This window comes from Fusarium phalaenopsidis (assembly GCF_050370095.1).
Source record: "Fusarium phalaenopsidis strain FUZ10S chromosome Unknown contig_32302, whole genome shotgun sequence".
NCBI lineage: Eukaryota > Fungi > Ascomycota > Sordariomycetes > Hypocreales > Nectriaceae > Fusarium > Fusarium phalaenopsidis.
In genome coordinates, this window is record NW_028145405.1 from 4967324 (window position 1) to 4978988 (window position 11665).

General features: G+C 54.5%; 4 protein-coding genes across 4 annotated transcripts; 2 read left to right on the forward strand and 2 right to left on the reverse strand.

The window, feature by feature from the left end:
* Nucleotides 1-918: 918 nt before the first annotated feature.
* Nucleotides 919-1766, forward strand: LRP88_08887 (translation initiation factor eIF 4e-like domain-containing protein; the record flags this gene model as incomplete). Its single annotated transcript, XM_083245384.1, has 3 exons — nt 919-1095; nt 1154-1225; nt 1278-1766. The coding sequence occupies 3 exons, from the start codon at nt 919-921 to the stop codon at nt 1764-1766; spliced, it is 738 nt and encodes a 245-aa protein (XP_083099878.1).
* Nucleotides 1767-2261: 495 nt separating this feature from the next.
* Nucleotides 2262-4091, reverse strand: LRP88_08888 (acyl-CoA synthetase; the record flags this gene model as incomplete). Its single annotated transcript, XM_083245385.1, has 3 exons — nt 2262-3452; nt 3506-3801; nt 3869-4091. The coding sequence occupies 3 exons, from the start codon at nt 4089-4091 to the stop codon at nt 2262-2264; spliced, it is 1710 nt and encodes a 569-aa protein (XP_083099879.1).
* Nucleotides 4092-7679: 3588 nt separating this feature from the next.
* On the forward strand, nt 7680-8418 carry LRP88_08889 (bola protein; the record flags this gene model as incomplete). The annotated part of the gene is made up of 3 exons (XM_083245386.1): nt 7680-7784; nt 7840-7946; nt 8205-8418. The coding sequence occupies 3 exons, from the start codon at nt 7680-7682 to the stop codon at nt 8416-8418; spliced, it is 426 nt and encodes a 141-aa protein (XP_083099880.1).
* An 809-nt stretch (nt 8419-9227) lies between these two features.
* On the reverse strand, nt 9228-11483 carry LRP88_08890 (uncharacterized protein; the record flags this gene model as incomplete). The annotated part of the gene is made up of 1 exon (XM_083245387.1): nt 9228-11483. One exon carries the CDS (start codon nt 11481-11483, stop codon nt 9228-9230), a length of 2256 nt encoding a protein of 751 aa, XP_083099881.1.
* Between the last annotated feature and the right edge of the window lie 182 nt (nt 11484-11665).

Consider the following 11665-nt stretch of genomic DNA (forward strand, 5'->3'; position numbering starts at 1 on the left):
CATGGAGGAATCTCTCGGGTCGCATTATCGCGGCATAAAGGGAAAAGGTGAGATTGGTCCTCGTGACGGCCTGTCAATGTCCGTGTCATTGGATCAAATGGGAAAAGAGTCCGGTCTTGGTGGTGTATCAATTGAGAATGCCCGGCGTGAAAGAAACGTAGCCGAGTATCAAAGATAGGATTGTCCCTGAGAGGCCTCGGCTAATTGAACAAAGTCGGATGAAACGAGTTTGACAACCCTGGGATGAAGGATGAGAAGCTCTGCCTTTGCTTCATCTTCATCCACCTCCAGCTAGCACAGCACCTGCCGCTACCCACGACCTGGTCGGTAGCTCCCGTCAGTTCAATGCAGGCACCTGTCTGATCGACGGGAGAGGCTCTGACAAGGAGTTTCCCCACCGTTCACAAGCCTCCAGAATGAGAAACAACCTACTCGAGAGGTGGACTTGGGCCACACAAGTAAGGCATTAAGGCATAAACTTGAGGGCCCACTTCCTTCCCGATTGGGTCGCTTGGGGTAAAGCACAACCTTACCTTAGGTCAGCACCCAAGATTTTTTGCGACCTTTGCGCCTCCCAATCTTCAAATCAAACAAGCCGCCTCTCTCTCCTACCGACGAACCTACAAACGTCACCTCCTTCGCGACTCCTCTCTCCCTTCTCGATCGAGTCGACTCTTGCCTGGCGCAAAGTCGCAAACGCTTCCTCTACCTGTTGTCGGAAAGAAGTAGTCGACCTACCAATTTCTTGCTCTCGCCCCACCCTCGCACCGCCTCCCACTTCTTTGCTTCGATCATTCAAACTTGCCCCGCGATCCCACATTCGCAAGTCACCTCTCTCACCTGAACCGACATCTCCCGTACGCGCTCCAACGAGAAACCTTCATCACAATGGCCGCCGCTGCGACAGAGACACCCAAGATGGACGAGCAGGTCGACCTCACCACCATCCCCGTTGACCCCAACGGCAAGGAGTCCGCTTCCGATATCAAGGACGACAAGCCCGTCACTGTTTTCCACGACAAGGACAACTTTAACGTCAAGCACCCTCTTCAGAACAAGTGGACTCTTTGGTTCACCAAGCCCCCCAGCGGCAAGGTATGGCGGAACCCGTTCTCGACCATCGTCGACCCGATGCTAATACTGCACGCGATAGGGTGACAACTGGAACGATCTTCTCAAGGAGGTCATCACCTTTGATTCTGTCGAGGAGTTCTGGGGTGTCTACGTAAGTTCGAATCGACACGATAACCTCTCCCCAATCATGCTAACATTTTCAGAACAACGTTGCCGCCGTTTCTGAGCTCTCCCTCAAGTCCGACTACCATCTGTTCAAGGCCGGTGTCCGCCCCGAGTGGGAGGACCCCCAGAACAAGCACGGTGGCAAGTGGTCCTACCAGTACAAGGACAAGCGAAACATCGACGTCGACCGTCTCTGGCTCCAGGTTATGATGGCCGCTATTGGCGAGACTCTCGAGGACGAGGACGACGGTGAGGTCATGGGCGTTGTTGTCAACGTCCGAAAGGCGTTTTTCCGAATCGGTGTCTGGACTCGCACCATAGGAAAGAGCATTCCAGGCCGAGGCGATGGTGACGTGGCCGGCGGCAAGGGCCGTAGCAATGAGAAAGGTAAGGAGATTCTGATGGCTATCGGCCGTCGATTCAAGGAGGTCCTGGAGCTGCCTGCCACCGAGCAGGTCGAGTTCTCGGGTCACACCGACAGTGCTCACTCCGGAAGCACAAGGGCCAAGGCCAAGCACGTTGTCTAGGGTTATGCACGATGACGAAAAGGGACGACATTGATTTAGCACGATATCCGATAATGACCATTTCATGCTTCTGACCATCATGGGCCCTACGCAGCGGTGGACGAAAGGACGGCAAGTGGCTGGGGGAGGAAACTCGACGCAAGAAACGAAGTGGCTGGGGGCTGAGATGCGATGCTGGACCAAGACAACCACTCGGTCGTGGCCAGCCATGGCTCATCCCTGATTTCCTTGGTTCAAGTTTTATACTGGCGTTGCTCGGAGCTCTTTTCTCAAGTGGCAACCATGGAGGTTGAAAAGCCGGCCACTGGGGATATGAAAATAGATAATGTACATTTTGGTCACCTAGGATTCGCTGTGCTTTCATGACTATGTGATTTTTCGTGCTAGATATGATGCTTTCAACGAGCTCCAGCAATGCTCCCCTTAACTATGCAGCTTTATCATACAAATCTACAACAAGTGGTACAGTATATACAGAGATCTCTCATTATGCTCTTAGCTTTCATCACCGCTGATATCATCAGGGAAAATAGACTTGACCAGTTGCTTCTTGTTGATCTTGCCCATGGCATTCCTTGGGATGTGATCAACGATTCGCATCACTTGAGGAATCTTATAGTTGGCTAGGCGATCCTTGAGGGCGCGCCTCATGTCGAGCGCTGACCACTTCTTGACGACTTCATTGTCGAGAACAAGGACAGCGCCAACCTTGTGTCCCCATTGACCGCTCGGCACCGCGACGACAGCCGCCTCGGCAACCTGGGGTAGGGAGAGCAGCTCGCGCTCGACTTCGAGAGCGCTGACCTTTTCGCCGCCGGTCTTGATGATGTCGGCCGACTTGCGGCCCTGGATAAAGTATAAGGGACCGTGGGCCCATGGTTGAGCGGCAGCGGCAGAGGGGACGGGGCGGCGAACGGCGACGTCGCCCGTCTTGAACCAGCGGCCCTTGCCGTCGGCGTCGTCAACGAACTCGCTGGCTGTCGCTTTCGGGTTGCGCCAGTACTCGCGGAAGATGGTTGGCCCACGGAGTTGAATCTCACCAGAGCGTTCTCGGCCTGTCTCCTGGTTGACCTCCTCGCCCTCCTTGATGATCTCTCCTGTGTCGACATCGACCAGACGAGCTTGGACAGATGGCAGAGGCCAGCCGACACTGGCATCGACGCGATCGGAAAAGTCAAGGCCGCAGCTTAGTGCCATACCAACCTCGGTCATGCCGTATCGCTCAAGGAGGACGTTGCCGTGGCTGAGATCCCTCCAAGCTGCCTTGATAGGGGTAGGCAGGGCGGCGGAGCCAGATATGGCGAGGCGCATGTTCTCTGGTGAGATGGCTTTCCGGGCGGCTTCTTGAGCATCAGGGGCGAGGCTCTTGTGACTGGAGAGAAGACGGCTGTAGACTGTTGGCACGACAGTGAAAAAGGTGATCTTGTCCTTGGGAGTTGAGGCATCGGTGGCGGCAGATGCGAGGAAAGGTGCGGAGAGGCGCTTCCAGACGGCATCAGCATTGAAGGGGAACATGAATTCGATGGTTGAGCCGGCCAAGAGGGGTGTCAGGATTGCATTGACGGTGCCGTGGATGTGGTGGAGAGGGAGCACGTGGAGGAGGTGATCGGCTGGGGAGTATTCCCAGGCCTCGAGGAGAGACCGAGACTGTGCTGTCAAGACCGATTGAGGAAGCAGAACGCCTTTCTAGGCCAGGGATTAGTATTCGGGTCTTGCAAATACAGCGCAGTCTGTCTCACCGGTCTGTTTGTCGTGCCAGATGTGTACAGCATCATGCCGGCCTCTCCAGGGTTGGAGTCGCCCAACTCGACCTTTTCATGACTTCCCCCACCGACATGCTTCTGAAGCTCAAGATGCGCCGGCTTAGTTGTCAGGTCCGTCGCAAGCACCTCCTTGGCCTTGGCTGCAAACTTGGCTGAAGAGACGAGAAGAGACGCCTCGCTCTGGTTGAGGATATACTGAAGCTCCGGCGCAGGAAAGGCTGGAGACAGAGGCACGGCGATAGAGCGCGCAGCCATGGCGGCCAGGAGCGTTACTTTGAGAGGCATTGTCAACTCAGCCGTTATCGGAGCTGGAGTGTCGCAGCGCGCAGACTTGCTCACCTACGTAGTCGTAGCTATTCTCGACCAAGAATGCGATTCGCTCGCCATTGAGATCCTCCTTGCCCGCAGCTACGGACAGGTGGTCGCGGGCGCGGCGCACATCACCAAGCAGCTCACCATACTTGAAGGTGCGGCCGGAGAGGGAGTGGACGACGGCCTTGGAGTCGGGATCATGGTTTGCGACGGCTTCGAAGAGCGGTAGGCGGGGTAGCGTTGACAGCATCCTGCAAGCTGGACGGAGGGTGAGGAAGGGGGAGTATGATGCCGGGCGCCGGACGGCGAGTGTGCGGAGGAGAGACATAGTGACGGTGAGGTCCCGAATCGCCGGGATTGCGACAAGGGTTCGGTTCCAATGTCAAGAGGTGGGATGCGACGGTCAATTCGGGTGCCGAGGAAGAAAGCCGGCAGGCAGAGAGAGCTCAGGAAGCTAGGGTACGACACCGAGGCCGAACCGGCGGCGCATTTGCCCAGGGGGGTTAGGATTGGGGGGTGATTGTCGATCTGCGAGCCTGATGTCCAAATTGTTTTTGGTGATGGAGGTTTTGAAGCTCCCTCCCCCCATCCATCCCATTGGGATCCAATTGTTGGTGACGTCGGGTAGCGGCCCGGCCAAGTGTGCCGTCCTCCCCGGAGGTACGTACCCTGTGACAGGGCACAAGATGCCGTCCTGTGTCTTTTTTTTCTCTCTCTTTCATCTGTACTTTGAAGCCTCGGGTACGAGACCAATCAGCTCCCGTCGCCGAGTTTCTAAATCCAACCCGCGCCGGCACTTGAGGTGTTGCGTCCGCGGCGGTCGTTAGGCTGAGTTGAACGCTCATCTGCAATGCGACACAATCCAATGTGCATCCGCATGCATGGGTAGTAAGAGGTAAAAAAAACTTGTTGAGCATGAATATACAAACAGGTGTCTAATAAATTGCCACTGTATTTAACACGGGCCTCCCCTGTTCTGTTGATGCATGTCGGCGGTACGGCTGGTCGCAGAAAACAAAGTTTGGAGCTGCTTGACTTGCTACCTTGTCTGCATCTCAAGTTCAAAGACAGTGCCGTCGAGGGGAAACTAGGGGACATGATATGATTGTGGGATCCGAAGATCCGAAGGCTCCATGCTGGCCAAGTTGAGTTGTATTGTAGATTTGACGCCGTCCCGGGTAGGATGTGTGAGTCTCCCCTCTCAATACCTCCATACAACCCAAGTACCCAAAGTCGTAGAACACGGTAGCCAACTTAACAAGGAGTACACATCAGAAGGAAAACTGTCATGAGCAAACTCAACAAACCTTGAAGCCGGGTTTCGGGCAATATAAATAAATAACAAGTATGGTTAGCACGAACCAACCAGCTTCCCCGCTCCTATCGTGGCCAGAGATCACAACCGCAAAACCAATCATGAAGCTCTGGATCCTCTTCTTGGGCGTTACCGCATTCTTCTCCGTCAGTTTAACCGTCTCCGTCGGTCCCACGCCATTGTTTTGCGCGTCAGCTACCGACTATTGCAGAGTGGGCGAGAGCCCATCCATGTGCGAGTGCTGCGGAAGTCACGTTGTACGTATCATCCAGCCGCAGAATGTCGACTAGGCCCGCTAACCAGACCGACCTCTAAAGATGACCTGTGTGGAAAGAAAGGCCATTGGCTTGGAGAGATGGTACCCTGACGATCCCAAGTGTACGTTCTTTTTTGATCAACCCCAGAATGTCCGGCCCGAGATTGGGTATGAATGCTAACTGGTTGTGTCTAGTGAACGGTTGGTATCTCAGGGCTAAGCCGTGCCCTTTGCATCCATCGATAGTGAGTTGCGTTGATGGAGAATGTAACCCAGACGCAGTAGGCTCTTGACTGGCAAGAGGATTTGCTTACATCGCCCCGGAGGTTCTGGCTGGCAAAACTGTAATGTTGTCAAGTTTGAGTCTTGAATGGGAACTTTGTATCTTGACGGCACATCATGGCCGGACGCACTTCCAGGGATAGCAATTGGTTCTTTTCAATAACACCGCTTTTACTCTGATACCAGGTATCCATGTGATTGAGTCAACTCGGCTCTGCATCATCGACGAAGCAGTTGCTTCATCTTGCACATACGGCCAAAAAGATGACTCTCATCCCGCCACATCATTCGCAGTTGCCGTTGAAGAAGTTCGTCGCAGTCCAAGGTTAAGACGGACTAGAAACAGTGTCAGGAGATGATTGGATCATGGGGGAGGTGTGGGTGATTGCCTCTCTCAACTGTGCATGTTGAAACACCCTGCACCATGCTGCGTGTGCCTGTTTACCAGGATGACGGAACTAGCAGAGCTAAAAGCTTCATCCGAACAGGAGCGGTCAGATGTCAAAGCGATTGGGTTCCCGTTGACTGGTTCCGCCCGTGGTCTCCCGGACTAGACGGGCCCGCCTCGTGCTGGCGTTGTCAAGTTGAAAGGCCGTGGACCGGGGGAAATGCTAGTGGCAGGTTTGGGCCTCCTGTCGTGGCAGTCAGTCATTTGCATCCATCCATTCCAGGGTCGTCCCGACAGTTTAGCTTGTACAGCTGTCACGGAGCGGAGAGAGAGGACAAAGAAAAAAGATACACGAGAGAGCCATGCTTCCCGGCATCGTCCTGGACCGGACCCCCGTACTCGGTACCTACCTGGGCCGCCTCATGCAGGCCGTGGCTTCACCGCTTAACGGGGGCGGTCAGGGCGTCGGGCGACCCAGCTGGCTGGATGTGCATCCCCGAGTAAGTAGATTGGCGGCTGATCATTTGCTGGATTGGACGGGGGGCAGGGGTTGGTTTCTTGGGTTCAGAGGCCCGCGGGCGAATCAAAAGTCATCCGCCACAGGAAGGGAACAAGTCGAAAAGACGGTAAATGGGAGAAAAGCTGACGGGTTGCATCCCCGCGCTTTAGAAGCCGAAAACGAACGTTTGCAGAAGCCATCTCTTTCCGCCTTTGCAAGATGCAGTTTGACCTCCTCATGCAGGATGGAAAGCAAGGGGTTACTTTGGTACCTGTGTGCCTGTGCCTTGTGCCTGTCTTGTCTCTGCCTGCGTGCGCAAGTTTACGCGCGCTTGTTGCTTTTGTGCTTGCTTGTGCATATCCATCCTAGAAGTGAAGTGTAGCTCTCACCGACTTCACACCGAAAACGGCCAATCTCTACCAGCTTTGAATAATCCTCACCCGCTGAGAGGAGTCAGTCCCGTCGTCGGGTCTGACTTGGGTTGCCGCTGTCACAGTCACAGTCACAGCCCAGTCCAGCCCATCGCAGCCCGCCGCTCTCACCAAGCAAGTAGCGGCGTGCCGTCCAGCCCAAGCCAAGGTTTATTAAGAAACCGCCTTATTTTTGCCCCCTTCCCTGCCCGCCTCTTTTCTCTCTTCCTCTTCCCTACTTAATTCTCTTTGCTTGCTGCATCATCCCGCGTCGTTTTTCTTTTTTGTTTTGCCATTCCATTGTCACGTCACGTTTGAGAAGTGTGCGTGGCTTTGTTGGGGCAAACTTATAAATTAAAGAGAGAAAAAAAAAAGTCTTGCTCTCATCCGTTCATCCATTCCGACCTCTCTCTCTCTCTTCCACCCAACCTCCCAGTGTTGCCCACTCAGGCCCATCCATTCATCCACATTGGCCGGCTCCGACTCCGCTACTCTTCCTCTCGTGGTGTTTCTGCAACTCTCTCAACTCAATTCCTCCATCTGCGCCAACGTTTGATCTCATCGTCGACAACTCAATTCGGCCAGCCTACGGAAAACCTTGGCAGAGCCGCAAGAACCGAAACCCAGGACGTGACGTGGTTTTTCTTCACGGTTACTCTCAGACCGCTGCTCGCTTGCGTCTCACCTCATGTTTCGACGATACGCGCTCGGCTTTTCGAGCGTCGGACGACAGCTCTCTACCATGAACTCTGGAACTCCTGTCGAGGACACCATCCGGGCCAAGGCAAGTCTTGTCTTTTGCTGTTGTTGTAAGCGTAATGCGCTCAGTTGCTGACCTCATTCCAAAGATCACCGCCGCCTTTGATCCTCAGACACTAGAGATCTACAATGACTCTCATCTGCATGCTCATCACAAGCCCATGCAAGGCAGCACCTCCAGCGAGACCCACTTCCGGTAAGAGTTTCTTGTCTTGTTGTTGTCTGAGCCTCCGCCTTCTCCCGGAGTGATTCATCTTCACTCTGTTTTCCTGGTGGCATCGTCTCATTCTTGCCGCCGTCCCATGGCCTCGTTTTACATGTACCTTGTCCTTCCATGGATGTTTCCATGCCACCTATCCCCGGATCCTCTCTCACACCACCGCCAACCCAACCCTGCATCAACATCAACCCCTGGTTCAAGCTAAAAAAGATGCATGCTGCTGACACGTGACAGACTTGTCATCACATCCGATGCCTTCGCCTCCAAGATGCAGCCCGCCCGTCACCGAATGGTCTACGCTCTGCTGCGTGACGAGATGGCCCTTGAGGGCGGAATCCACGCCCTGCAACTCCGCACCATGACCCCCGAGGAGGAGGAGCGCCACAAGGCCAAGAAGGAGGCCGAAGCCAGGGCCGCCGCCGCCGCCGAGGAGGAAGCTGAGACTTGAACGTCGACGAAGTAATGATTCGACAATGATGACTCTTCTAATGATTAAGGATTATGGATTACGACTGAAGCTGAACTGGACCGGAACTCAAAAAACAACACCAGAATGTTGAAATGCACCAAACCAACCAACCAACCAACCAACCGATGAAACCAACCAACCACACGGGGGGAAAACATCGAGGGCGAAAGATCACAGTCGAGATGGGCAGCGAAGTCGTTCGTGCCACGGAGTTTTAGGATGGATCAAGAGAAAAACAAAAGATTGCAGGATACCCCGTGCATGAGACACGCTTAGGAGGAACGGCGATTTGGAACAGGCGAATTCTCCTTTTTTCTTCTTTAATCACCCCAAGATCGAGACAACCCCCAGGTTTTTCTTTTGAAGCAAACCGCCAAAAGCTCCCCGGGAGCTCTCGAATCCTGGAACAAAGTTGCCAGCCAGTCAACTTAATTAAGCCAGGCCACAGTCGAGCCAAGCTAGCTTACCATAGACATGTTGCCCACGCACAATAGACAGTTCTTTCCGCCAAACAATCACTTCGAAATCTGGTTTTCTTTTCGCTCAACTACCTATAGGATACACTTCTTTGCCTCGCTTTTTTGCGACTGGATATACATCTCGCCTATTTTCTCCGCCACTCCACTACACGGCGTGCTAATAAACCATGACAGTTCAAGATAAACGATTCCCCTGGGTATCAGTTCAACACCAACACAAGACCTGACCTCAGAACGCCGGCACTAAACACCTTGCACGTCAAAAACACTCACAGCAGCTCCATGACGCCTCAAACATGTGCAACAAACCTACTCGAACCGACTACTGCTCCGCGTACTACGCGCATCCGCCCCGTTCAACGACCTCCTTTTGAAATGCTCCCTGAGTCTTGCGCGCTCTTCGGCACTGCGTCCACCGGGCGTTGCGCTGAGCCTGCTCGAAGACAGTCTCTCAAAGTACTGCGACGACCGAGGCGCCTGCGATCTTGTAGATGGCGTCGCGATTGTGGACGGCGGTGCCATGGACGTTCTGGGGATCTGAGGTGAGGGCGGGGCAGGAGCCTGAGTCAGAATCTCTCGGGGACGCGATGAGACCGGTGGTGGCGCCTGGGTTGGCGTTTCCCGGGGACGTGATGAAAATGGTGGTGGCGCCTTCACGATGGGCCTTCGAGGCTTGGAAGCAGACGGTAGTGCCGGGGCTGCCATCGCCCTTTGTTTCAGCCCCGACTTGTCCGAGACCTTGGATGACGGCTGTCGCGAAGGAGCCGGTTTCGACAGTGCGGGAGTTGCCGGCGCATCAATATCCATGGCTCCGTCGATGCTCAAAGGGGCAGGCTGCTTTGATCCCGCGCCTCCTTTGCTACGCCAGCGCTGAGACACTTTGTCAGACGGGGCACTGGGATTCGACACGATATCATCATCGTTGTCAGATTCTGACTCGTGATCCGAGCTCGTGTATATGCTAATGTCATCGGCCTTCATCATGGTCATGCTCGCCTTGGCAACCTCCTCGGGGTAAGACTTGAGGATGAAGCTGAGGTTGCCCCGGTTCACCACGTACTGACTGTAAGTGGGCTTCTCAGACAGCTTGTTGAACCACTCGATCGCGACTAGGGTCTTTTGCTTGTCCTTCGCACTTTCGACGTACTCCTTGTAATCTTCTGTGAATGCACGGATGAAGTCGTCATACAGATAGTCCCTGAGTTTCTTCCGTCGACGGAGCCAGTTGAGATAGACACAGGCGATAACGAAGCTCATTTTGGTACCTGCTTCCTTCCGGCCCCAGTCGTCCTCTGCGAACAATGGATAGTGGTGGAGGAAGACTTCGTACGGTTCCTTACTTGCTGAAGGACCAATGCACAGGGACGGACACACCTTGCTCTGTGACCCCTGACGACCATTCACCCGCACGGGCGAGGTTTCCACCTGGGGTTGAGCGTCTGATTGTTGCGCAGCGACTGGTTTCTGGCTACTTCGTTTCATGGGGGTTTTGGCGTTCTGGTGAACTTCGGGTGCTTCAATGGATTGCATGATAGATTCACCTTCCTGATTCGAAGGGCCCGCCACCGGTGGCTCATCATCCGATCGCATTGATTCATTGCCGTCGTGATCGGACTCGTTCTCCTCAATGGATTGTATGACAGAGTCCTGTGTCGCAGTCGCTTTCAGAGTGGCAGTGGCAGGGATTATCGAGTCGGACGATGTTGGGATGGAGCTCTCGACAGTCGCAAATGTCTTTGTTGCAGGGAGACGGTTCGGCATATGGTGGACCTTTTTCTCCGTATCCCCGACATTGATGCCTTTAAATATTCGCCGGGACTGCCGTTTTTTGGTGGCAGCAAGTTCTTGACATGTCTCCCTCGGGGCAACGACGGTGTTTGGAATAATAGGTTGGGTGGGATTAGACGGTTGCGCACATGGCGGTGTGGCCATTGGCTGGCTGGAAATCGGCATAGGAAACGGAGCAGTTGGTTCGAGGCGAGCTGCTGTCCGATTAACGGGGGCGCCGGGTTGCGGCATGCCCTGGGGGATCTCGGTTTCTAATTCGTTATCGGATCCGTCCTCAGACGGTTCAGAAGGACTGCGCCGTTTTGGGGGAGGGTCCCGAGCTGCCTTGGGCGTTTCCTGAATCATCGAAGACTGGACCGTCGTTGTATTGATAGCCACATGAATCGACTTGGAGGGGCCAGGTCGAGTGGGCGATGGCTCCCAGGAGATTTCTCGTTCGGGCGACGATTGTGCTGACTCCTCCGAGTCCTCCCTTGGGGTATTTGTGATGCCATTGCGCATGCGCTTGCTATTCGTAGATGCCACGACACTTCCATTTCGTTTTCGCGACTTTGGCGTAGAATTGTCGATAGCTGCTTTCTGGGCCGAGTAGGCCTCCTTCACCGTCTGCAAGACATGCCCTGGGACATGCGCAAGCCCATGAGGCGTATTCTTCAGGTCGACCGCCCAGGAATCCGAGTCCTCCAGTAGTTCCTTCTGATCCCGCGGGATGTTCGTCAAATTGCGTCGTCTGAAGAGGTCGGTGACGTCCTCCGGAGGGGACGAGGTGAAAGACATTCGCCCGACAGATTGCCCGACGCCACTGGCGAAGGGCGTTACATCTGCTTTACCGTGATACTCGATGAAAGGGAAGCGAGGAGATACAAGACAATCGGGACAATCGACGGATAGGGGCGGGCGGTATTCGGCTGCAGTGATGCGCAGGAGAGATGAGGGCGAGGATCGCGACAGGCCTTAGC